The 25,875-nt window shown below is 36.5% G+C and overlaps 1 protein-coding gene across 1 annotated transcript in view; it reads left to right on the top strand.

Annotated features, from left to right (window-relative positions):
• Nucleotides 1-25,875, top strand: part of Pspc1 (paraspeckle component 1) — a 71,960-nt gene that overhangs the window by 31,387 nt on the left and 14,698 nt on the right. Inside the window, exons 5-6 of the mRNA XM_004854893.3 lie at nt 530-614; nt 12,948-13,053. Of these exons, the coding sequence (XP_004854950.1) occupies nt 530-614; nt 12,948-13,053 (191 nt within the window). The remainder of the gene's footprint in view (nt 1-529; nt 615-12,947; nt 13,054-25,875) is intronic.

Below are 25,875 nucleotides of genomic sequence, written 5' to 3'. Positions count from 1 at the left end.
CACTTTGTAGTTCTGGCTTGTCCTGCCTGAACTCACTATGTAGCCCAGGCTGGCCTTGAACTCGAGGCAAGCCTCCAGCCTCAGCCTCCTGAATGTTGGGATTACAGGCGTGCACCTCCATGCCTGGTTTAAGTGCCCTTTGCTGGTTTTCCCAACACATTATTTTGGACTTTGTGTTTGCTGCTGAAAAAAATTATAATTCAAGGTAAATTAAAATGTGTTAATATACTTATTTATTTTGTTTTAAATATGCTGCAGACTTTATTTCAAAAATTATGATCTATTTTAGGTTCTAACCACAAAGATGAATTTTTACTCTGTAGACTTGAAAGAACATGCCCAGAAAGGATATTAGTTTGATGAATTACCTACCTTAAAAATCTGTCATTGAAAAAAATTAACAGAGCAAAGGAGAAGTAAAGTGATGAGTATGAATGAGTTACTAAATATGTTGTCAGGAATAGAGAAATTTGTGATATAAAAACAGAAAGAGAAATTAAAGATATTAATGTACAATCAATATTTTTAGATCTAATGAGACGTCAGGAAGAACTCAGACGCTTGGAAGAACTCAGAAACCAAGAGCTGCAAAAACGGAAGCAAATACAACTTAGGTAAGAGAACATCATTGTATTATAAAATGAACATATATGTGCATGTGTAGAGTTTTCATTGTGTGTGTTATTAATAAAAATCGCACTACCCATTTCAAACAAGTGGTACAAATAGGAAAATAGGGGAAAAAAGAACATAGCTCATTTTTAATCCATGTAGGGGATTACTTTATATTCAGGTATAATTCTTTGTTAGTGTATTCTTAGGATTTTTTAGATGGTTAAGAATACTTTGAGTGCATATACTTTGAAGTTAAATAAGGGGCATAGGCAGTATTACCTGTAATTTATTGTAAGAATATTCACTGATTTACTAGACTTTTTCTTTAAAAAAACAATATTTTTGACCTGCTATTAACATCTGTCTGGTCTTGTGTCGTCTGTTCTTTCTTTCATTCTTTCCTTTTTTGGTACTGAGAATTTTAATCCGAGTTCACCTTACTGAGCTTTGTAAAGAGATCCCCAGCTTTGTGAAACAATTTTTTATGTTCAGTCCAGGTCTCGCTAAATTGCCCAGGTTGGACTCAAACTGTCTTTTTGGTTTTGGTGTTGTTTTTTTGGCTCAAACTTTTGATCATCTTGCCTCAACACCCCACAGCCCTGCAGTTACTGTTGTGTGCCACCACACCTAGCTTCCTTTCTCTTTTTCAACTGACCATAACACTATTTATAGCTGTGCATTTTAATGCTACCAGTAAGTTGTTTAAAAGATTTCTTGAAGACAACTCTGGTGAAAGCAGTGTGGACATTTAAAAATCAACACTATGTAATAACCATGATTATCAACTTAAAATTTTTTTATATTAACTAAGGAAGTTTAGGGGAGTGATTGGATTCAAGAGGTATATAAAACATCAGTTTTCCTTGGGCCTAAAATATTTTATTGTGATGTCTAATGGGATAAATAGTACTGTTTCAGGTTCCAAGTATCATAAACGCTGTGATAGATGAATCAAACTTAGAAATTTTGATTTAAAAGTGCTATGAAAGTAGTAAGTACTAGTGGTAAGAAGTGAGGTGTTTATTAAACAGAGAAAGGAAAGAAGGGCCAGGGATTTAGCTCAGTGGTTCCAGTGCCTGCCTCACAAGAACAAGGACCTGAGTTCGATCCCCAGTACCGGAAAAAGAAAAAAGGAAAGAAGAAAGTGAAAAACTGAATGAGTTTGAGGTTTCTCTAGACTGTAAATAGGTGGTAGTCAGTGTATTTTGATGTGTTTTTCCAATTTCCTTTCTATGCTTGATGATATCAGTGTATATATGTTTTTATTTTGGAACTATTCTGATTTTACTGTACACACGTCATTCCCATGTTATAGTCCTTATCACCTGGGGAATTATTAGAAATGCAGTCTCAAAATTTTCCCCCAAAACTACTGGATCAGAAGCTGTAGCAGCAGAAGTGATTGTAGTGTGAGAACCACAGGTACTCAACTCTTTTTGCTTCTTTTTATGTAAACATGGTCATATTTCTTCTGCTTTTACAAAGAAAGGGAAACCACCCTTCCCCTAGTATAATACCTTACTGGAATCCAGCTTCCTCCTCATATTTCAGTTTGACAGATAGATAGCTAGATTTTTGGACATGGTAGTCTACCATTCGATCTCTTCTTCCTCAAAAAAGAGCCCAAATAATTAAACCCAACAACATGTGTGTTGGGGGACACAGTACAAAATAGGATATAACAAATGAACCCGTTCTACAATGAATACATAATCACACTGAAAGGTGATGGGGAGAAAAATGAGCCTAAATCTGCAAAAGAGATCTTGGCTGGTGTCCCTAAGGCTAATAACAAGAATCATAAATATATATATATATTCTGTAAGCCAGTTAGGGATATAGAGTCCAGTTCCAAAACTTAGTATATGTATTTTTTTCCATTTTAGTTCTTCAGTTTTCATGTGCAGAGTTTTTTGGTTTTTGGTACTGGGCGACAAACTCAGGACCTTGCGCTTGCGAGGCAGGCAGTGGCACCACTGAGCTAAATCCCCAGCCCTTCATGTGCAGTTTTAATCTCTCTCCCTCACTCGCTCGATTGCTGTCTCTCTCTTTCTCTCTCTCTCTCTCTCTCTCTCTGTCTCTCTCTCCGTACCAGGGATTGAATGCAGGACCTTGCACTTGCTAGACACTGGCAGCACCATTGAGCTAAATCCCCAGCCCATAGTTTTAATTTTTCACAGAAAGAATAATTACTTTTAGTTTAAAAATAGCAAAAGAAAACTAATTAAATTAATTAATTTAAAGAAAATTAAACTGTCTGCTTTTCTGAAAATTGGTATGGCAAATTTTATTAAAATTTTTTAATTTTTTATGTGGATGGCTTCTCTGATAAATGTCTGAGAACACAGCCTCTTGGAAGACAGTACGAAGTGTAATAGCTATCAGAAAAACACATTGAGATTCAATTTAACAAACAGATACAAATTGCCAGCTCTGCATTGACAAATTTAGGGCCTTTATTTTTATTATTATTATTTTTGCCTGCTTTATCACTGGGATGATATCTCCCATTGAATGTCCCTGCAACGTGATATGCCCAAATATTCCCTCTGTAGTAGCATTGAAATTACATGTCCTTACTAGAGTTTCTGAATGGGCCACCCAGGACCTGCATTGCCTGGAGTGGAAGCCAGGATTTCATTTGTGAGTTAAGAATTTTTATACTTTTGTGTGTGTTATACACATATTAAAACAATTGTAACAACATAGGTTGAGTAGTAAACTGTATTTTTAGAATGTACACAGTACATTATTTGATCAGAATTCAGTGTATCTACTGTTACAAGCAGAAAATAAACGTTCAAATACTCATTTGAGTAAAAAAGTTGTTGAGCACCTCTGTCAGACATGTGGCATTTGCTTAGATGTGACTTTACTGATACAGTTCACTTAGGGCCTCTCTCAGTTGACAGTTAACCAACCAGGCATTAGAGACTGAGTGCCTGAATGGGTGAACTGGTGCTCAGATCATTGGTCTCACAATCTTTTTTTTCTAATTCAGGGCCATGGTTTTCAAATATTTTTCACCCTGTAGTCCCTTTTAGGGATTACTTGAGGCCAGCCCAGACAGACAAACAGCTATTTTTTTTAAGTGATACATTAGTAAATATTGATAATGAGACCCAGGTTTCTCATTTTGGGGGAAAGAATAGAGACTAAAAATGAATGTTGTGGTATTGGCTTGGAATCTGATGTACAGAATCAACTCAATAGTATATAATACAGAGTCCACCCAAAAAAGGTATACACAAAGAAAAAAAACTTGTATAAATACTTTAATACTAAGTTTATTGAGACATCATAAGATCAATGCAGGTTAACTTTGGCTTCTACAATTAACAAGAGGTGTCATGGCCATTAGTTTTCAGACAAACTTCTGACATACGATAACTTCTGAAGTGTGTATACATTGTTTTGGTCGTCTCTGCCTTGACAAGTAGATGCAGAAATACTGATACATGTTTGTAATGAATTAATACATTTCATAAGTGTCCACCAAGAGGCCTTGGAAGTGGTGATGTTCCAATAACAATGGGAACATGTAGTGTCCACATTTCTTTTTCTAAACACCATTTTCTAGAAAAGAATCAGAGCTCTTTGAAGGAAGTGGTTGATTCTAGGACTTAAAATCCATGATGAAGTTGAGCACAGTGACACATGGCTGTAATCTCAGCACTCAGGAGGCCTAGGCAGAAGGATTCCTTTGAGTTTGTGGCCAGCCTAGGCTACATAGTGAGTTCATGGACAGCCTAGAATACAGATTGAGAACCTGTCTCACAAAACAACAAAAAAAACCGAGATGAGACTAGAATATCTTGTGCCAGAGAGTAAAAAATTGCTCAAAAAACTCAGGCACAGTGGTACGTGCCTGTAATTCTTAGTTTGCAGGAGAATCAATCACTTAAGAGTCCAGCCTGGGGAACTTACCGATTTAGCAAGATTCTGTCTGAAAATAAAGTAAAAAAAAAAAAAAAAAAGACCTGATACGTAATTCAGTGCTAAGGCCCTGGGTTCAGTAGCCAGTAGTATGTTTAAAAAAATAAAAGTGCCGGGCCGGGGATTTAGCTCAGTGGTTCCACCGCCTGCCTCGCAAGCACAAGTACCCAGGTTCGATCCCTGGTACCAATGAATAAATAAATAAAAGTCCTCAAATATTAGAAGAGCCAGGAGCTGTGAAGGCACTTCTAATGGTCAGTATTGGACCAATTTGAACTCACTATGTAGCCCAGGCTGGCCACAAACTCGGGCAGTCCTCCTGCCTCAGTGTCCTGAGTGCACAGGCATGGGCTACCACACCTGGCTTAAAAAAAAAAAAATTAGGAGAAGGAAAATTTACTGAGGAATAAGGATGAGGAATAGGAATAACTCCTGAGAGACAAGAGGGAGCCCAATTGGGTTGCCAATGAGCCCACTTCTCTGAGAAAGTTTTATAGAGCAAAATCATGAGGTGGGTAAAACATGGGTCAAAAGGATAATCGGCCAATATGATTAGAAGTAGAAGGCATATGGGTGACATCAGTAACCTTGGTCAGTAATTTAGTCTTAGTCTTACTGACTAGGAGAGGATGGCCCAAGCCTAATGAGATAATAGTTTATTTATAGGAGAAATCTCAAAAGAGTGGTACCAATAGTCTCAAATAGTCTTTCCTTTATCCTCTAGGAAAGTATGCAAATCTGGCCATTGTGACTAATCTTCAGATGTGTCTCCATTTTCTACATTGGCTCCCTGCCGGGGCTAAGCCTGTCTGGCTGTCTGCAATATTTCTACCTAATTTAGCTGTCTATGATAGTCCTCTGTCTGAAGAGGTACCCCTAATTGCAGTTAGGGGAGAATTGGCATCGTTCACCTATCTGCTTCGAGCTGAGAAGTGTCGGTGTAGGGGAGACTGCAGTCAGGGGCCTTCTCCAGAGAGCTAATCTAATTGGCTTTGGCTGGAAGTCGTGTTGCAGTTTAGCAGTTATGAACTCCCTTTACAAAGTTGATCTAGTGGATCCCAGTAAAAGAAATCTGGGAGATTTGTTGTTGCTTACATTTGTATGATCACTTGGAGTTTGAAAGCCTCCAGGCAAGAATAAACAAATTTTCCAAGAAATTAAAGCATGTATAATCAGTCAAAGCATGAACACTAGAATGGAACAGCGGGTTGAGGAAAGAGCCATGTCCAGACACTGCTCTAAAGGGACTGTAATAGTGATTGTATCCCGTTGGCTCTTAGACCCCTCTACTGATGGAAGTTATCTACAAGCCTGATATTTTTTGTCATAACTCCCTCTAGTTTTAGCTGTAAGAAGCTAGAGAGTTTGTGGTTTTGAAGGACAGTTTTAGTTAAGGAATTTAAAGGCTCTTGTTGAGCTTTGATAGCTTTCACCGTAGTTTTTTTTTTTTAGCTTCTCTGAACCGTAACAGTGGTCAGATACCTGTGTAGCTGGAAACTGCCAGAAGGGGGTCAGTGATTGGAGCCTCTTTTTATATCTACCTTTTATTACTGTGGTATTGATTTCATACATCTTTTGCTTATACTTTTCTGCTGGGTGTTAAAGACCAAGTTAAAGTGAGACCTGCTCTCGTCAGGCATTACTTTTGGAACCATGTACAGAGCCTCTCAGCCACAAATACCCGGCTAAAATAAAATTTAAAAAAAATTTTTTTAAGAACTGTAGCTCAGGGTATATATAACTCAGTAACTCAGTGTAATGGCCCTAGGTTCAACTCCTAGTACTGCCTCCCCCCCCCCAAAAAAAATCAAAGTGGAGAAAACTGTCAGACATCATCATGGCAAAGTATTAAATTTCATATTACCCATAATAAAAAATTGGCATGCAGGCCCCCCTTGAATACTATTCAGTGAGGTGTGTTCAGTACCATTTCTGTAGAATTCCTTCCAAGTAGTATGAGAAAATAGTCATGAGAAAGTACCAGACAAACCCAAATTGAATAATACTCTACAAAATACTGTTTTCTTTTAAAAACTATGAGAAAGACTGAACCACCACAGGCTGGGAGAGCATAAGAAATAGTTACATGTGAGTGGGGTTCTGATAAGGTCCTGAACCAAAGAAACATTAGTGGAGAAATTAAAATTTGAATGAGGTCTGTAGTATTTATGATATTTTACTAGAGTTTATTACTGGTTTTCATAATTATGTTACAACACATATGTTAATATTGATGGGAGATGGATGGATGGACTATATATAAGAAGTTTATACTATTTTTCTAAACTTTCTATAAAGGGAGGAGGAGACAGTACCTTAGATGTGGATAATGTGAGGAACAAAAGACACACATTCTGGCCTTATAATGATAAATGAGACAGACATTAGATAGAACGATCAGATCATTAACAAGAGATGCATTGGGCCTTATTGCCTTTGCTGCCTTGTGTGTGCCATGTTCTTTCTCCTCTGCGGTGCCTATTTGCCATCCCTGCCTTGGCGCCAGCAGATAATGGACTGAAACCTCTCCAGACTGAGGCCAGAAGTCTTAAGGCCCAGGTGTGGGCAGGTTGGCTTCTCTGGAGTCCTCTTTCCTTGGCTCACAGATGGCCATCTTCTCACTGTGTCCTCTGTGCCAGTCTCCTCCTTTTGTAAAGGAACCAGTTGTATTGCATGAGAGATCAGTCCCATCATCTCATTGAAGCTTGATTACCTCCTGAGAGGCCCTATCTCCAGGTCCAGCCACACCCTGAGTCTTGGGTTCTAAGACTTCAACTTGTGAATATTGAGGGAGAGTGAGACAGAATTTGGCCCCTCACACACCAGTAGGAAAGATTGAGGTCTGGAGATACTGAATGGAAGTCATGAAATTATCCAAGTTGTGACGAAGAAAGTTGTCAGTTGAGGGAAAAAGTTATGCAGTCTGTTTCAGCTCACTTCCTTAGTAAATGGTGACTTAGAGCTAACTTGCTCCCTCCCTCCCTCTCTTTTCTCTCTTCCTTATCTTCCTTCTTCCCTTCTCCTTCCCCATCCTTCTTTCCTGCCTTCCTTCCTTTTCTTCTCTTTTCATGTAGAGGCTGAAAGAACAGCTTTACTTCCCTTCCCAACCACTACCTGTATGCATTTGGTTGCTTGTTTGATTTTCTCAGCCTCAATTTCCCTACCTCTAAGATAGAAGTGACCACTATATCAAAGAGTTGTTGAAGATGAAAACAAAATAATGCAAAAAATAAAAAAAGAAATGCATAGGAATAGTATGGACTGCTTATGGGAATTTGTAATACAAACTGCTTGCAATTCGGTTGCAACCAGAATTGTGGAAAGAATTAAGTTTGTGAACTGAGGTACCACTGTAGACTAATATAGTCATAGACTGGAATACTGGCTGCTGGATATGATAAATAGTCTTTGTACTTTTTTTTTTTTGGTACCAGGGATTGAACTCAGGTCCTTGTGCTTGCACAGCAGGCAGCGAAACCACTGAGCTAAATCCCCGGCCCACGTAATCTTAATAAACAAAGGCATCAGATTCCATTTAAAATTGTAGGGGCTGGGGATTTAGCTCAGTGGTTCCACCGCCTGCCTCACAAGCGCAAGGACCCAAGTTCAATCCCTGGTACAAAAAAAAAAATGTATACCTGGACAATCCCTGCACTCATGAGGCTGAGGCAGTGACTTCAAGGCCAGCCTGAACTACACAGTGAGACTTTTTCTAAACAAAACAGAAAGATAGGAGGTGATAATTTGAGGGATAACCTTTATTTTTGGCTTAATATAGCAAATGCAGACAGTGGTAAATTCACTTACTAGTGAATTACTTATGAAATGAAATTTAAGACTTAAGAAATGTGACACATTGTCTTATAATTTAGTTTTACAGCATGTAAAAAGGAAGAAAATGGGTCTTAACAACTTGTTTTATACTGATAATGATCAAACCTTTTTATTTTTTATATAATTGAGATTGAACCCAGGGCCTTTACAATGAGCTACATTGGCAGCGCTTTTGTATTTTTCATTTTGATTAAGAGTCGCAATAAATTGCTCAGGCCTGGGGCTGGGGATTTAGCTCTGGTTCTGCCTCCTGCCTCACAAGTGCAAGGTCCCTGAGTTCAATCCCTGTACCAATCAGTCAATCAATAACTAGCTCAGGCTTGGCTTGAATTTTCAGTCCCCCTGTCTCACCCTCCCAGAGTGCTGGGGTTACAGGCATATCCTCTTAGGCCATGCCCGATTTCCAATCTATATCTTCAAGAGAATCAAATAAAAAAAATTATGGCATTTAACAAGATTTATCTGGCTTAGGCAACTTTGATTGTTGTGTTGTGTTTCGTTTTGTTTTGTGTTTTTTTAAATTTTTTAGCACTGGGGATTGAATTCGGGACCAGAACCACTGAGCTAAATCCCCAGCTGCTATTTTGTGTTTTGTGAGACAGAGTCTCACTTTGTAGTTCAGTCTGGCTCTGAACTCTCTGTGTAGCCCAGGCTGGCCTCAAACTCTGGGTGGGCCTCCTGGGTGCTGGGATCACAGGGTGCATCACCACACCCAGCTAGGCAGCTTTGATTGTTAGACCAAATAATGTGGACTTTTCATTTTTGTTTTACCTTAGTGGAAAACAGAACAAGCTGATTTAGGAAAGTATATTTTGAGAGAAATTGAAGAATTTGTTTGGAGTACATACCTTTTTGGTTTTACTTTCAGTGCCATAAATATTTGTACTGGTTCTTTTTTTTTTTTAATGGTACCGGGGATCAAACCCAGGTCTTTGTGGTTGTGGGGCCACGTGGTGGAACCACTGAGCTAAATCCCCGGCTCAGTGCCATAAATATTTAGTTTATGAGTCACTAAATTCTTCAGAGGCTATGAGAGTATAGAAAGAAGACCAAGGTAGATGACCTAGTTCTACCCTTAGCATTTTCTTCACTCCTCTTCCCATCACTTACTTATCTATCCACGTATCACCTTTCTTAAGTCCTTCAGATGTCATTGAAATCCCTTATGTTTTGAGTCCTTTAATAGATCTGGAAGTATAGTACTGAACATGTGTGGCAATGTAGCTGTATCCGGTAGGCATCATAACTTAGTCTTTTATCATAACTTAGTCTTTTTTTTTCTTTTGTCTTCCTGTGTGATTCAGGCTGACCTTGAACTTGGGGCAATCCTCCTGCCTCAACCTCCTGAGTACTGGAATTACAGGCATGCACCACCTTGCCTGGTTTATAACTTAGTGTTTGATCTTCTCTGCTCTTAAAAAATAATACTAAAGCCGGGGATTTAGCTCAGTGGTTTCACCACCTGCTGCACAGGCGCAAGGATCTGAGTTCAATCCCCAGTACCAAAAAATAATTTGTGAGGTGTGAGAGCTTTGGGACAGGGATTTAGCTCAGTGCTTTTGCCACTTGCTGTTCAAGTACAAGGACCTGAGTTTGATCCCTGGTACCAAAAAAAAAAAACCCAAAAACTAAAACATTATAAAATTGAAATTTTATAAAACTGAGTTGAAGAATGTTAATATTTGTCATAGCTCTTTTTTTTTTTTAAGTTACATTTGTGAATATAACCTAGGAAGTACTGCTTGCCCTAAAGAGGAATTTAAAGCATCTTGGAGAGTAGGAAATATAAATATGGACACCAAGGAATGTTTCTGTATCCTATTTGTAAATTTAAATTGTGGAATTGTCAGTGTCCTATAATCTTAGGAATGTCTGCAAGAGTTATGAAAAAAGATAAGGGCAATGCTCTTGTTTTTGAAATTGTTCTCAGTGGGATGTAAACTTTCATATCCTATTGTGTCCTCTTAAAAAATTTTTTTTTGGTTATTTAAATATGTTTGTGTGTATGTATGTTTTATTTTTTTTCTTTGGGAGGTCTTTTTATGTTACCCAGGCTGGTTGCAGACTTTGTGGGAGTAAGTGACTCTCCTGCCTCAGGAGTAACTGGGACTTGCAGTGTGCCAGTGTGCCCAACACATGATTTTTTCTTTTGGTACCGGGGATCGAACTTGTACACAGATTATTTTTAAAAGCAGTAATAGGGACCCTGTTCTTTTGTTTGCCTTTTTTCTGGCAACTGTACTGTAGATATTCTTTCATGCCAGTGGATGCAAATCTACCTCTTAATAACAGTTGTGTTCCTTGACACCAGTGAACATTGTTTTCCATTTATACTGATGTGTTATCAGCCTTCTGTGTGTATAATGCCACAATATATATCTGTATACATACATCCTTGCACCTATGTGTATATATCCTTTCATCCTTGTATAGACATTTGTTTATTTTACTGAAAGTGAGTTTGCACATTTAAAATTATGTAAGACATTGGACCCCAACAAGTTTATATTTTTGTGTGCAAATTTGAAGACAAAAGATTTGCATACAAAAGTTTTTTTTAATGTATCAGGATCAGATAAAAGTGTATTTAATGGTGAAGCTTCATGTTGTGATCATGTAAAGTCTTTTCTTTTTTTCAGATTATATGGATTATTTATCTTACTTTAGAAATACTGATGTGAGGGCTGGGATTTAGCTCAGTGATTCTGCCACCTGCCTTGCAAGTGCAAGGTCCCAAGTTCCATCCCTGGTACCAAAAAAAAGAAAAGAAATATCGATGTGGTTAATCATGGAATGCTAATGTATGTAGCACTGGGAACATAAGTGCTAATATATTGATTTTTTTTTCCAATTAAAAAAAGTCTGAATTTTGAAACACATTTGACCTTGGAGTATTTTATTTTATTATTTTGAGACAGAGTATCACTATGTAGTTCAGGCTGGCCTTGAACTTACTGTGTATCCCAATCTGGCCTTGAACTTTCAGCAATCCTCCTGCCTCAGCGCTGGAATTATAGTCGTGTGCTACCACATTTGGCTGACTATGTTTTGTTAACAGTAAAATTTATGTGTGTATTAACGCATAAGAAATAGAATAACTCATTTACAGGAATATTTTTAAAAATTAATATTAGTTATACTTTAAAGAGTTATATAACAGTCTAAAATAGTCCAGCTTGCTTGAAATCCAGAAATATTGTATCTTTTCTTCTGTCAGTATAAGAAATCACCTTTTTATTTAGTGGACTTGTGATGAACAGAAGTGCAACAAAGAAACACATTGTCTTGAAATTTGAGAATTATATTCTCAGTTCTGAATGTAGAAAGGTGTTTGTAAGTGTATCCTGAACATGAGACGTGCAGAAGGGATATCTGCTTTATATAGTCTTTCCTGTTTAAATTACTATTATGGTTTATGTATATATATAAGGCAGATAAAGTTGAATTTCCATTGATTTAATGCCAATAATTTGTGTGTTGATTCAATATTGTTATGTAGGTCTTCTCTCTTCATCATACTTTTACTTTACCCAATATAATAGTAATCCTGCACACACATAAAATGATTTTTGCTTAAACATTTACTTCCTTTAAGATATAAGCTGGCAGAGGCTGGGTATTCAGCTCTGTGGTAGAACGCTTGTCTAGCAAACATGAGGCCCTGGATTTGGTCCTCAGCACCAAAAAATTTTTTAAAAAGTAAAGATATAACCTGGCAAACTTTTTCTGGAAAAGGATAAAAGCAAATATTTTAGGCTGTGTAGGTCATGTGGTCTTTATCTTAACTACTCTATCCCTAGAGTAGCTTTTGACAGTAAATTATTGTTCTATAAAATGTAATTTACCAGAACAAGTTATGGGGTGACAATGCTAGGAGATGTCCTTAGTAGGTTGATGAAAATAGGGGGAAAGAGGGCCCAGAAAGCTTCTTTCTGCACACAGTAGAATTTCTGTCTAGGCCACGTGGTTCTGTTTTGTTTTATTTTGAGACAGGGTCTTGCTATGTAGTTCAGGCTGGTCTTGAACTCGGTGATCCTCTTGCCTCAGCCTCCCCAGTGCTGGGATTACAGGTGTGTACCACCATCCCCGGCTGCCATGTGCTTCTTTAAGGTGGCTTATTTCTGGATAGGTTTTGAGTATCTTTAAAAACTGCTGTGCCTCTGATAAATCCCCACTGCTGTTTCTTTTTTTTCCCCCCGGTACCTGGGATCACACCCAGGATCTTGTGCTTGCCAGGTAGGGGCTGTGCCACTGAGCTACATACTCAGTCCCCAGCTGTTTTTAATGTGTGAGAGCTTTTTAGAATCTTAATTTTTTAAATGTAAGCATATAACTCTCCTGCTTAGGTGTTGTGTTACTTTGTTTTTTGGTTTATCCTAGTTTTTTCTTTCTTTATTAGAGGCTTAGAACAAAATAGAAGAAGGAAGGTAAATCTAGGATGCCACAGTCATTCACAGATTTATTGTGTTGTGATTCATATAGGCTATTTTGTTTTACATAAAATACAGTACCTGATTACAGCTCACATGTTATACTGACTTTTTTTTAAAAAACATTTTCAGACATGAAGAAGAACATCGTCGTCGTGAGGAAGAAATGATCAGACACAGAGAACAGGAGGAATTGAGACGACAGCAAGAAGGCTTTAAACCAAACTATATGGAAAATGTAAGTAAACTAATAGTTAGCTAAAGTGATTTTGTGTTGTCAGGTGGGTGATTTGTATTTGCAAGTTTTTAAACTTTGGTTTTTATGATAGTATGTTTTCTAACCTTTCTGAATTTGTCATTTTTAAACTACTGTTTTTCTTACTCCTACAGGTAGTAAATTAAAATTAGTTTCTGAAAGCAATATTCATGTTTTATGAAATGGATTTGTATTTTTGTTTTAATTAATATTTTTTAAAATGTTACTAATTTAGAAATTGATACAAATATCATCTCTGGACTGATTTTAACCATATACTGATTGAACAAGTCTTTGTTTTGGAAGATTTTGGACATAATGCAGGAGACTAGCATATGCTCATCATCTTAACTATAACAGTTTTAAGCACAGGGCTTATCATAATACTCATTTTGTTTCCCAAACTATTTTATATGAAATACTTCACATCAAAAGTGTAATTCATAAGTATTTTCAGTATGTATCTCTAAAAGGTAAGATCTCTTCTTTTAAATACTTCTGTGATATCTTAAAAATTGTTAGTTCTTTTACCAGAGTCTAACTTTGTGTCTCGTAAATATTTTTTCATTTGTTTCTTAATGTGTCCAGTTTTAGTCTATAATTTTCCTCTCCCTTTTAAATTTTTTCCTAATCATTTTTCAAGATGAAGCTTTATGTTGTACAGTATCTCACATCCTGGATTTTGCTGACAACACCCTTGAAGTGATGTTTAATTCAACACTTTTATCTCTGAATTTTCTCCATGTTGGTGTTCAGAAGACTTGATCTGACCAAAGATTTTTTGCAGAGCATGATGTTGGGGCAAACAAGACCTACTAAATATGTTAAAATGTAGATATCATCAATGATAACTAACGGTGGATTACGTTTTTGGACTTGAAAGAATGTTGGTTTTCATTATTATGAAAAATAACCACTGTTATATAGGTAAAAGTACTATTTTACATCATTAATCCTTTTTTCTCTGACTTTCTCTGTCTCCATTTTCTTTTCCCTAGGCAATTTCAAACCTTTTTTTTTTTTTGGTACCGGGGATCAAACTCAGGACCTTGCACTTGCAAAGCGGGTGCCGGAACTACTGAGCTAAATCCCCAGCCCCCCGGAAATTTTAAAACTTTTAACAGAATATTTATATAGCTGGGTGTAGTGGTGCACACCTGTAATTCCAGCATTCTTGGCTGTTGAGGCAGGAGGATCACAAATTCAAGACCAGGCTGGGCAAATTACCGACTTAGACCTTGTCTCAAAAATAAAGGACTTGGGCTGTAGCTCAGAGTAAAGGCCCTAGATTCAGTCTCCACTCTGGGGAGAGGGGTGCACATTATAAAATGAATGCCAATTTACATAAATATTTGAATATTTGAATACAAGAAATATTTGTCTTACTGTCAGATATCTTTTGAATGAAAAGTATTTGGCATATAAATTTAATTAGGAAAACTTTTCATGCCAAGTATGGTGGCACACTGCTGTAATCTCAGCACTTGGGAGGCTGAGGCAGGATCTCTGTGAGTTCAAAGCCAGCCTGGGCTGTATACACAGTGAATTCAAGGCTGGTCTGAACTACGTGAGAGACCTTGTCTCAAAAAAAAAAGAAAAGGAATCTTCCATTGAGGAGTAGGAAATTGTACCTACTCCTTCTATTTACCGGAATATTTGGCAAAAGGTTTGCTGGTAGTAAAATTGATGAAACTAATACTTTTCTGACATGAGTTTTACATTTTTGGAGTAAATGTATAGGTAGGTATTGGTACTGATGTTGTGTGCGTAAATAGTCAGTTTAGGGGATTAGATGGAGATGATTAAATAAAATGTGCCCCGCTAAACTTGATTACATTGGCTATATCACAAATTCAGTTGCAGACTCTAATCTTTGAAATAATTTACAATTAAGAAACCCTATACCAGTTTCATGTTCACTGTCGCTTAGTATAAATACAGTTAATAACAGTTTTATTTTTAAAGTGCTTGGAAACATTGCTACATTTTAAAATAGAATTACTGCAAATTGTATTTATTTAATAGCGAAACACTGACTGGTACATTTTAGGCATACATAATGATAACACTCATCATATGAATTTGCACCTATACATGATACATCCTTTCTTTTTCCCCATTCCCCCCTCCCCTCCCTAGGTACAAAAGCTTTGTTTCCATTTTTTCCTTATATTTTCACTTTTTTTCTTGTCCCTCCCTCCCTTTCTCCCTCCTTCCTCCCTTGTTCCCCTTCCCATTAGAACATTTTCTTCCCATTTCCCCAGTATCTATTATACATGCAAATTCTTAATTTGAAAACATTTTGTATTTAAAATTAATTTTGATAGTAATATTTTATAGATATCTAAAGAATGTTGAGACTAGATGAATTAGATATTTATACTCATGGTTGGTTTTGGGGCATTTCTAAAATAGCCTCTTGTTGTACAAGATTATGCTCTTAGTAAAGAATTATGTGATAGTACATTCACATATTCATACCTTAGTTTCAAGAAGTTGCAGAAATGTGTTTTTCATACTTGAGGCATAAATGAAATTAATTTGCCTAGAGCAGAAGCCAGCGATCTGTAGCCTTGGATCATGGCCCATTTTCACAGTACCCCACAGATAGGGATGTCACCGTTTTTCTCAGGAGCTCCTGCTAAAGAGGTGGCCGTCTAGGACAGTGAGCATGGGCCCACGACCCAAGCTGCTCGGGAAGCTGAGACAGGGTTGAGCCAGGAGCCCCAGGCCAGCTCGGCAGTGTGCTGTGTGTCTCTGACCCCTCAAAAAAGGAGGAGATGACAGTTTTTGACACAAAGTGACTTTGCTATGTAGCCCATTAGAGAAAAAGTCTTTGGAACTCTGGGGCGGAATAACTTTGATTCTTCTGTTTGTGTATTAACATTTATGTTAGCTAGGCCTGAAATTGCAGTGGTGAATTTTCTGAAGAGTGGCTGTGCCTCAAGTGGTATGTAAATGAGCTGTGATAATTCCTGTAACAATGAAATTAAATACTCGGGGGAAATACAGTTTGTTTTGATTGTAGTTTAGTTTTTAAATGGAGATTAGAAATTATGTGAAGAAACAAGGCTTTCATCAGTTTGGTGTCAGTTTTATTTAATTCCTCGTCTAGTAATGCTTATTAATATAAGCTGATCAAGCGCTAAAAGAACTACTAAGAAAAACTAGATACTTCTGCTATTTTGTGTTATAGGAAAATGTTGTGTTAATAGAGATACATTAAGGCAATTGATTCATTTACTCTGCCTTTACTTTGACGGCACTTTTGAGAAAAAGTTTTAATCTTCGTCTGTTTTAAAGTTTTGAAATTAGGCCCTCTTATGTGCTTTCTGTTTTTCACTGTTCAGTTTAAAGTGAGGAATCAAATGGTAAGTGCTCAGTTTGCCCAAGTAATAATAGTAGAGTTTCTTGGTTAGTTTTTATATGAAATATTGTTTCTTTCTCATCTTCGTTAGATGTATTCCAGTACAACCAAGAGTATGATCTATGAACTGTAAATACCATTTTTTTGAGACAGGGTCACGCTATATAATACAGGCTGGCTTTGAGCTTGCAGTGATCCTCCTGACTCAGACTTTTAAAAAATTTTTTCTTAATTTTTTGAGACAGGGTCTCACTATGTAGACCAAGGTGGCCTTGAACTCCCGACAATCCTCCTACCTCAGCCTCCTGAGTGCTGGGATTACAGGTGTGCACCACCATTCCTGGCCTAAAAATAAACGCATTTTTTATCTGAGTAATGATTTTTTTAATGCAACAAAGAATGAGGGAAAACACTTATCGAATCTGGTTGAACTTTTCTTTATCAGCTTTCAACTTGATAATTTTAGGATATACAGTAAGGCCCTGACTTACGAATCAGTTCTGTTCTAGGAGAACATTCGTAAGTCAGATGTGTTGGTATCAGAAAAAGTGAGTCATACAGTACACCTGTGAAAGTTTGAAACTCGAATGTTCGTAAGTTGGGGACTTATAGTACATGAGAGTATATTTTTAAGAGTTTTAAGGATATAAGTCATCACCTCAATTTTTAGTTGGCATTCTTATTTAATACCTTGATTGTCTTTTTTTTTTTTTTTTTTTTTTGGTACCGGGGATTGAACTCGGCACCTTGAGCTTGCAAGGCAAGCGGCAGAACCACTGAGCTAAATCCCCGGCCCTCTTAATTGTCTTTAGAAAATCAAACAATGATCATTATTCTTATAATTATAAATTAAACATGATATTTTTCATTCTTGCAGAATATCATACTTTTGACTACCTCAAACATTTTAAGTGTCTTACTGCTTTTATGTTTATTTTTATCAGTGTAGAGTATATTTGACCTTTTTCCGGTAGTACTTACTAAGTTAAAGTTTTCTATCACATTTTATAGCTTTTGGATACATAGTAGTTTATCCAGAAGCAATAAGTTTATGTGATTGTTTTTCATGATTGTCTTCATATTAGATTGCTCCAGTCATTGTAGATTATGCAGTTGAAATATTTAAGTACTACAGTTTATTAGTATTTATGGAAGCAGTTTACATTGGAATAAATCTTGGAGTAAACATTTTTTTTTTTTTTGTACTGAGGATCGAACTTGGGACCTTGCGCTTGCAAGGCAGGCAGCAGAACCACTGAACTGAATCCCTGGCCCCTAAATATTGCATTTTGGGAAAATGTTAGTGTCATAAAAATGTTCAGATGTCCATCTTATTCTAGCTTTTGTGATTGTGTCATGTAGTTATAAAATACTTCACTTAGGAAATTTTGAGCACTGTTCAAGCACAAGGACCCGAGTTCGATCTCTGGTACCAAAAAAAAAAACATAAGAAGTTTATTTTTCTTTTTCTGGTTTGATAAATATCGTGTACTTTTTTTTTTTTTTTTGGTACCGGGTATCAAACTCTGGTCCTTGCGCTTGCAAGGCAGGTGGTGGAACCACTGAGCTAAATCCCTGGCCCTTGGTTTGATAAATATTAATGTTTGCTTTTTAGTGAAGAATAGTCTTTCAGATCTTTTCAGTGTCCTCCATTAAATTAATATATATCCTGATTGGTATGTTGATGAAGATCTGTAGTTGAGAACAGCCCTGGATGCTTCAGAAGCACATGCACATAATAAACATGCAGGTGAAGATATATGTTAAAGGAACAGTTGGATCCAGTTTTGTGCCTTTGTCAGAGGTCATTGTAGCGCCCAGGGGTCTGAAGTGGAGTGGCCAGAAACATTAAGAACGTACATTCAAGGGACCTGGTGCGTGGCCCAGTCATAGACCATGGGTTTAGCATGTATGAGACCCTGGGCTCAATCCCCAGCACCAACAAAGGAAAATAAAATATCTGGATGCTACTGGTTTTCTACCTCTTATAAAAGGGCAGTATCTTTGAAACACTCAGGGGACTTTTTAAAAATGTGGATGCCTAGATACTGATTTTTATTGTGTATAAGCAGAGTAAATTCTCAGGTGCTATTCTTCCATTGCAATTCTCATTTCAAACACTTGTGCGGAATTTTAAAAAGAAGAGTGCTCGGCACCCACAGATATTTTGATTCAACAGGTCTGTTTTGGAGACGTAGTCATGTTTCTCATTTCTGGGTTAAAATACCTAACACCTGCAACTGAAAGGATGAGACGTTTATATTGACTCATCTTTCAGTCCATAGTTGGCTGGTGGAAGGGCTTGCCAGGGAGATAAGCTGCTCACATCATGGCGACCAGGAAGCAGAAGGCAGAGGGAAACTGGGGAGAGAGGTAAACCCTGTCAGCTCCTGCCCCCAGTGACTGCCCCACCTCCTATATTGTGATAGCTGTAGTGCCCCATGATTCAGTCACCTTTAAAAACTCTGCGTTTGAGCTCCTAAGGCTCTTGGGGAACATGTAAATAGAACCCGTAACAGAGACATAGCTTCTGCATTTTACAAAGTTGTACACCGTACTCATTCTTTTTGTTAGAGGTTGAAAATCACTCGCCCTATGTTGAAATAAGAATTGTAGTAGTGGGGCCAGGGATTTAGCTCAGTGGTTCTGGCGCCTGCTTTGCAAGCTCAAGGTCCCAAGTTCCATCCCTGGTACCAAAAAAAAAAAAAAAAGAATTGTAGTAGTTGACGTTTTCATGGATTTGGGGAGTATGAGTGAAGAGTGGCTATGGTGCAGCATAGGGGTTTAGGCTTTCTACAGAACACGATTTAAATGATGTAGCATACTGTATGAATAGTGCCCTGTAGATTTGGATTGAGCTTTCAGACATCATATGCCGGGGATATTTCTTCAAATGATACATTAAGTTTTAGTCTTTTTATTATTTTATCTAGACCAATTGTATGCCTGCTCAGTTTATATGCCACCTGCTTTGTAGATAGAATTTTATTGGAATAGTGTATTTCTTTTGTTTGTCAATGGCTTCTTTGCCTCACAAAAACTGAACTGAGTAGTTGTAATACAGCTGTATTCACTGCAAAGGCTAAATATTTACTCTGATCCTGTTACTGGAAATGTTTGCTGACCTCTGATCCAGAGCCAATTTGAAAATTGGGGGGAATCCATAAAAATGGAATCATATTAACCAAACTCATAGAGTATGAAATATAATGCAAATTAATTAATTTGTGTTTTCTTTTCAGTGTTTTTAGAAGGCTCACTGAGCAGACCACCTCATATCCTAGATCCAAGTTTCCTGAGGAATCCAAATTAGTGTCCTGAAGGTTCATTGATAGTTTTGGTTCTAGAGCAGAGCAAAAGTTATGGAAGAACCGGTAAAGTGTTATTCTCCCCATTGCTTCCTTGGAGTTTCTAAGTCAGTTTAGCTTTAGTCAATAGAGGTATAAAATTTTATTGTTTCAAATGTTGCCTGCCCTTGATCAATAGTGTCAAATTTGGCCTTTTGTTTAACCAGCCGTTTCTTTATCAGTCTCTTTTCCTGCTTCCTGTATGGGCACTGTTTCCCTTACTGCTTGAATTTAATTGTAACTTGACTTCTTCTGATGTGACATATATAAAATTCAAAATAGAAACTCTAGCCAATTTCATGAATTAGTGCAAACAGAAATGATCCCTATTATTTATTTATTTGTTTGTTTGTTTGTTTATTTATTTATTTATTTATTTATTTTGGTACTGGGGATTGAACTCGGGTCCTTGCACTTGCAGGGTAGGTGGCAGAACCACTGACCTAAATCCCTGGCCCTATTTCTTACTAATGAGTAGTAGAAATATATTTTCTCAAGTGGTTGTGAATTTTTGAGAGAAGTTGCAATTTTTGATTTCCACTTTGACCATCCTTCTTTTACTGTAAGTTATTTAGCTCTAACAAGAAATTTGTGTTGCACTAGAAGATTTCTTAGAGGAGAAGGGAGTCTAAAACACTTGAAGTATTCAAATAAATGACATTTTTCGAGAGATTTTTATGGCATCTTCATCCTGTGTGAATAATTGATGAATTATGTTCTGTGGAATTTGTTGTTAGGTTTATGTGTGATCTACTGAGCACTTACTGTATATTGCTCGTATACTGTCCTGTGGGTTTGGACATGTTGATGAAAATCAAAATGGATAATAGCAGTAATCTCAGTGGTCTCAGTGTACTGTTATGACCAATTTTCAATAGTACATTTTCATTTATTCTCCAAAATAATTGATTACTACAACCCAACGACTTCTGAATATTTGGAGTGGTACATAATTTCAACTTAGACTTTTGTAGTCCTTGAAAACAAGAGAGATATAAATTTGCAGTGTCTGTATATGTCTATACAAAATCTTTAGGATTTTAATGATTTGGGGTATTTGGGTTATAATTACGTGTCACTTTTAACTAGGTGAACTTTTGATCACTTCTCAAAAAGTTATTTTAAAATTAAAATAATATCTAATCATGTGGGGAAACCTTAAATTTTCCTTCAAATTGAGACACAATGAATATGGATAATACTTGAAAAATTTTTTAATAACAGGCACAAAATGGGCTTTGTTAGGTGAACCAACATGTATGGTCACCTCAATTATGTTATGATTCAAAATAGTGGTGTTGCCAGGTGTGATGGGTACATGCCTATAATCCCAGCACTCAGGAGCCCGAAGCAGGAGGATCCCTATGAGTTCAGTCACCGAAAGTTCAATCTCCAGGAGTTCACTGGGCTCATAATGAGTTCTAGGCCAGCCTGAACTGCATAGTGAGACCTTGTCTCGAAATAATAATAAATAGTGGTATCTTTCTCTGCTCTATCGTTCATATGGCTTGAAATAATTACTGTCTCTTATATTGTAAACACCCTTTTATCAGTGGACATTTTATACTTGATTCTTTCTGTGCCATTTTAGATGACTTTATGAGAGGTTCATAATCCAGAAAATTTTCCATCTTTTTTCTTCCTGGAGAAAATATATACAGAGTGAGTTCATATATTACCTCTGACTCCTCACTGTGGCTGTGATTCTTTTCATTTTTAATCATTCATTCATTCATTTATTATTTTAAAATGCTAGGTTGTAGTTTTAATTTTTTACTGTTACAAGTTTTTTCAGATTAGAAATTACAGATTTGTCATAATACAGATATTGAGATGTAAGCTGAGGTAATTAGTTGTTTGGTATCTTATTTTTTAAATGCCAGTGAAGCTCAATAATGGTTTTCAGTAATCTTCATGAATTTCCATACATTGGACATAATAATGTCTCAGGTGTTAAACATTTGATACTTTGAAAAACATTGGTTGTCTTGAGGTACAACTACTGATGTATAGCTTTCATAATAGAATCAATATGAAAAGTAAATTTTAAAAAGCCAAATAACTAACAGTTTTTTGCACTTGCTTTGGAGCAAATCTAACTTTTTATTATGCAGGTCCCACTTGAATGTCCCTTCAGTGTTAGACTGACAGGTAGACTTGGAGGGTTCTATTTAGGAGGAAAAACCTGTTCAGTTTCTTTTTATCAAAAGGTAGTACTGAATACTATAGAGGACACAGGGTGTTAGGGAGATTTTAGATTTTAAATACTTACACAAAAAATGTTATTAAAGTTCTTGAGAGTTTAGAAAAATTCTCTACCGTGAAGTGTTACGTGTTAACGAATAGTCCTGGCACTATTGTGGAATTTGCTTTGGGTGTTTCCTTCTTTATTTTTAACTGATACCGTTGATTTATTATTTTGCTATGTTGTAGGTATACCTCATGTCTTTTCGTATGAAATGGTAAGTTCTTCTGATAATATTTGGTTCAGAATGGTAACTGGGGGCCGGGGATTTAGCTCAATGGCGCCACACCTGCCTCACAAGCTCAAGGTCCTGAGTTGGGGGGGGGCGGTGATGGTAAGCTTTACTTTTAGCTAATGTTTTCTTTTTATTTTGAGAAATTAGAGGAGATTCAAGATTGGCAAATAAGCTAAACAAGTTTTTTTGAAATGCTTAATACATGTAATTAAGAATATTGTTTGAATTAATAAAAAATTGTAAAACGCTTAATTTTGTTCTGCTTTTGTGACTAATTTAGTGTATTTAGAGCTGCCCTGGAGGAGTTATTTTATGTGGTGATTTTATCTTAAAATGTTTTTAGGCCAATCAGTACCTCACATCTTCTATACTTGATATTGAGGGCACAAACCTCTATAGTATCACCTGAAATGTCAGAATTTTATGCTAAATTAGGTAAGTGGTACTGTCATTATCCTTGTTTAATACTAGCTATTAGTGGTAGGGGATAGCTCTGCCCATGGCTTGGGTTTGTAAGCATGCTCTACCAATGAAATGAATTTTAGTCTGTTGATACTTAGAAACTTTCAGAGGCTTTTTAAAATTTCAAATAATAGGCTGAGGATATAGCTCAGTGGCAGGGTGCTTTCCTAGTATTTTGCAAGGCCTGGGTTCGATCCTCAACTGCATACACATCAAAAAAGTAATAATAAAATTCAAATAACTGAAAGTATATGAGTGAGCTTGCGTTTTTGTTTCATTTGGTATACTGCCTTTTATTGCCTTTTCTAAGACCTGGTTTTTAACAGTTGGTATAGTTATAACAATAGTTTTGTTTATAATTTAAAATTTTAAGTAACTTTGATTTTTATACTTTTTAAATATTTAAAGAATTACTATATATCATCAGTTGCTTTGAATTAAATACTTAGAAAAAATATGATAGTTTGTCAAAATTGAAACTATTGAGATAATTTATCTAATGCCTGTTATCACAAACACAAGCGTCTAATATATGTACCTAATTCCTCATACCTTGAACTATGTATGCTTTGTTTTCTTATTCTACTCCTTTTTTTTTTTATTTGACCAATCTGGAATTGTTTCTTGTGCCATTTATATTTATGCTTTGTTCATCTTTCATACTTTGAGCTTGGCCAGTTTTGATCATTTATTTAGGTAAAGAAAGAGTTTTTAAAGAAATACCACTCACCAGTATTATATTAGCTTTGGTAAGATTCTGTCATTAGTATTGTGGTAATTTCATTTCTTTAGCAGTTTGGGAGAATAGCTACATCTGAAGGATAATTATTACCAATCAGTTCTAGGTTTTAAAAGCACCTCTTCAGAGAGAATTTGCCATGACAGTTGAAAGTAATAATCTTCAAAATATCATCATTTTTAAAAAATCCTCCTTAAAATGCATTAAAATTCTCAGTTGTAAGTTCGTTTCAGAATTTATGTAAAATGTATTCTCTTTTGTCTCTAATGTATATTAGGTTATATATAATTATATTTAATTGAACATCACCAAAGTGTTCTGTGTATTCAAAAACAGCCATTAGTTTTGCTGAATATTCAGTTGAATTTGACAGGAACATCAGGATAGTCTTTTCACCTACTGCCTCACCTAGACTTTTAAAAATATATTGTTGATAGCCTGGGCCTTCTAGCACAACCTTGTCTCAGGGTGAAAAATTACAAAGGCTAAGAATGTAGATTTTCTAACTGACTTACTTTATTGATTGATTAGTACTAGGAATTGAATCCAGAGTTTTCACAGTGAGCTACACTACACACACACATACACACACACACACACACGAACATGAACACATCCCCTCATGCACACAAACCCCTTTTTTAAAAAAAAAATTTTTTTCTTTTATTAAAGGATCTCACTAAGTTGCCTAGGCTGGGCTGGAACTTGTGATCTTGCTGTCACAGCCTCTCATATAGCTGAGATTACAGGTGTGTGCCACCATCCCTAGCTTATTTGAATATTTTACTATTTTGCTAATATACCCCTCTCCCCTTTTCTGTGTGTGTGTATGTGTTCCGGGGATTGAACCCAGGGCCTTATGGCTGCAAAGTACATGCTCTCCCACTAACTTATATTCCCAGCCCTTTCCCTTGTCTCCCTCCATCTCTCTATAGACTTTATTGTTTAGAGCAATTTTAGATTCATAGCAAAACTGAGTGGAAAGTATGGAAAGTCTGTCTCACATATGCACAGCCTCTCCCATTATCAAAATCGTTGGTTTCATTCACCTAGCAGTACACATTTAAGTTTCCCTATGTCTTTTTCTGGCTCAGTAGCTCATTTCTTTTTACTACTAATACTCCTTTGTCTGGACGTACCACAGTTTATCTACTGAAGGACATCTTGATGGGTTCCACATTTAGCAGTTACAAATAAAGCCCTATAAACATTCATGTGCAGTTTCTATTTGGACAGAAGTTTTCATATCCTTTGGGTGAAAAGCAAGGAGCATGATGCTGGATCATATGGTAAGAATATGTTTAGTTTTATATGAAACTGCCAAGCCGCCTACCAGAGTAGCTTTACCAGTTTGCATTTCCACCAACAGTGAGTGAGGATTCCTGTTGTATATTGGTGGTGGTGGTGAACCTATGGCACGCATGCTGCAGCTGGCTGTTATTGAAAGCTCTAAAACATTCGCCATCACTGTCTATATCCTTGCCAGTATGTGATGTTGTCAGTGTTTTGAATTTTGGCCATTGGAATAGTTGCATAATGATGTCATGTTTTAATTTGCAATTCTTTAATGACAAGTGATGTAAAGTTCCATTTTAAGAATCAGAAAACAGAAGAGCTGGGCATGGTGTCATGTGCCTGTGATCCCAGCACTCAGGAGACTGAGGCAGGAGAATCGCCATGAGTTCAAGGCCACCCTCGGCTGCATAGTGAGTTCAAAGCCAGTCTGAATGACATAGTGAGACCCTGTCTCAAAATGAAACCAACCAAAGTATCAGAAAACTGAGTTACATTTCCTCCAATATTCATAGGAGATATTTTGAAATGTATAAAAATTCAAGGGAAAAAGACCTAGGAGATGTATATGAATAATAAAATGTTTTCCCCTCCTTTATCTAGCAGTATTATATTACATTTTGGAAATTCTTTTTAATTACTTGAATTAAAAATGTTAAGCTTTACAAGCTTTGTCCATTGTTTAGGTTGGAAAGTTTATATGCTGTTATTTGAGATGTATCAAATCAATAGAAGTGTGTCTTTTAGTCTTTTTCAATTTAAAAACATATTTCTGGGTATCTGTGTGTGTGTGATGCTGGAAGTTGAATCCAAGGCCTTGTAGATGGTAGTCAAGCACTCTACCATGGAGCTACATCCCCAAGACTAAAAGAAAAAATTACTTTTATCATAAAAGATTAATTTGCTGATCCCATACTCTTTGAGTGGTTTTTTGACAGTGGCCTAAGTGCTTAAGTTTTTAATACCTATTAATATTTTTTTCCTTAGATTCTTTTATTGGTACATTTTTGGTATACAATACATTTACATTTATCATTGGGTATGTGTACCTTTACATGATGTATCTTGGTTCTTATTTTTTCCCCATTTCCTGTCCTCCCTTCACCCCCTCCAGCC

Source organism: Heterocephalus glaber, unplaced genomic scaffold (genome assembly GCF_053883595.1).
Source record: "Heterocephalus glaber isolate CG9 unplaced genomic scaffold, H.glaber_assembly_v1.0 deba00001719, whole genome shotgun sequence".
Taxonomy (NCBI): Eukaryota; Metazoa; Chordata; class Mammalia; order Rodentia; family Bathyergidae; genus Heterocephalus; species Heterocephalus glaber.
This window is presented reverse-complemented; position numbering and strand designations above follow the sequence as displayed.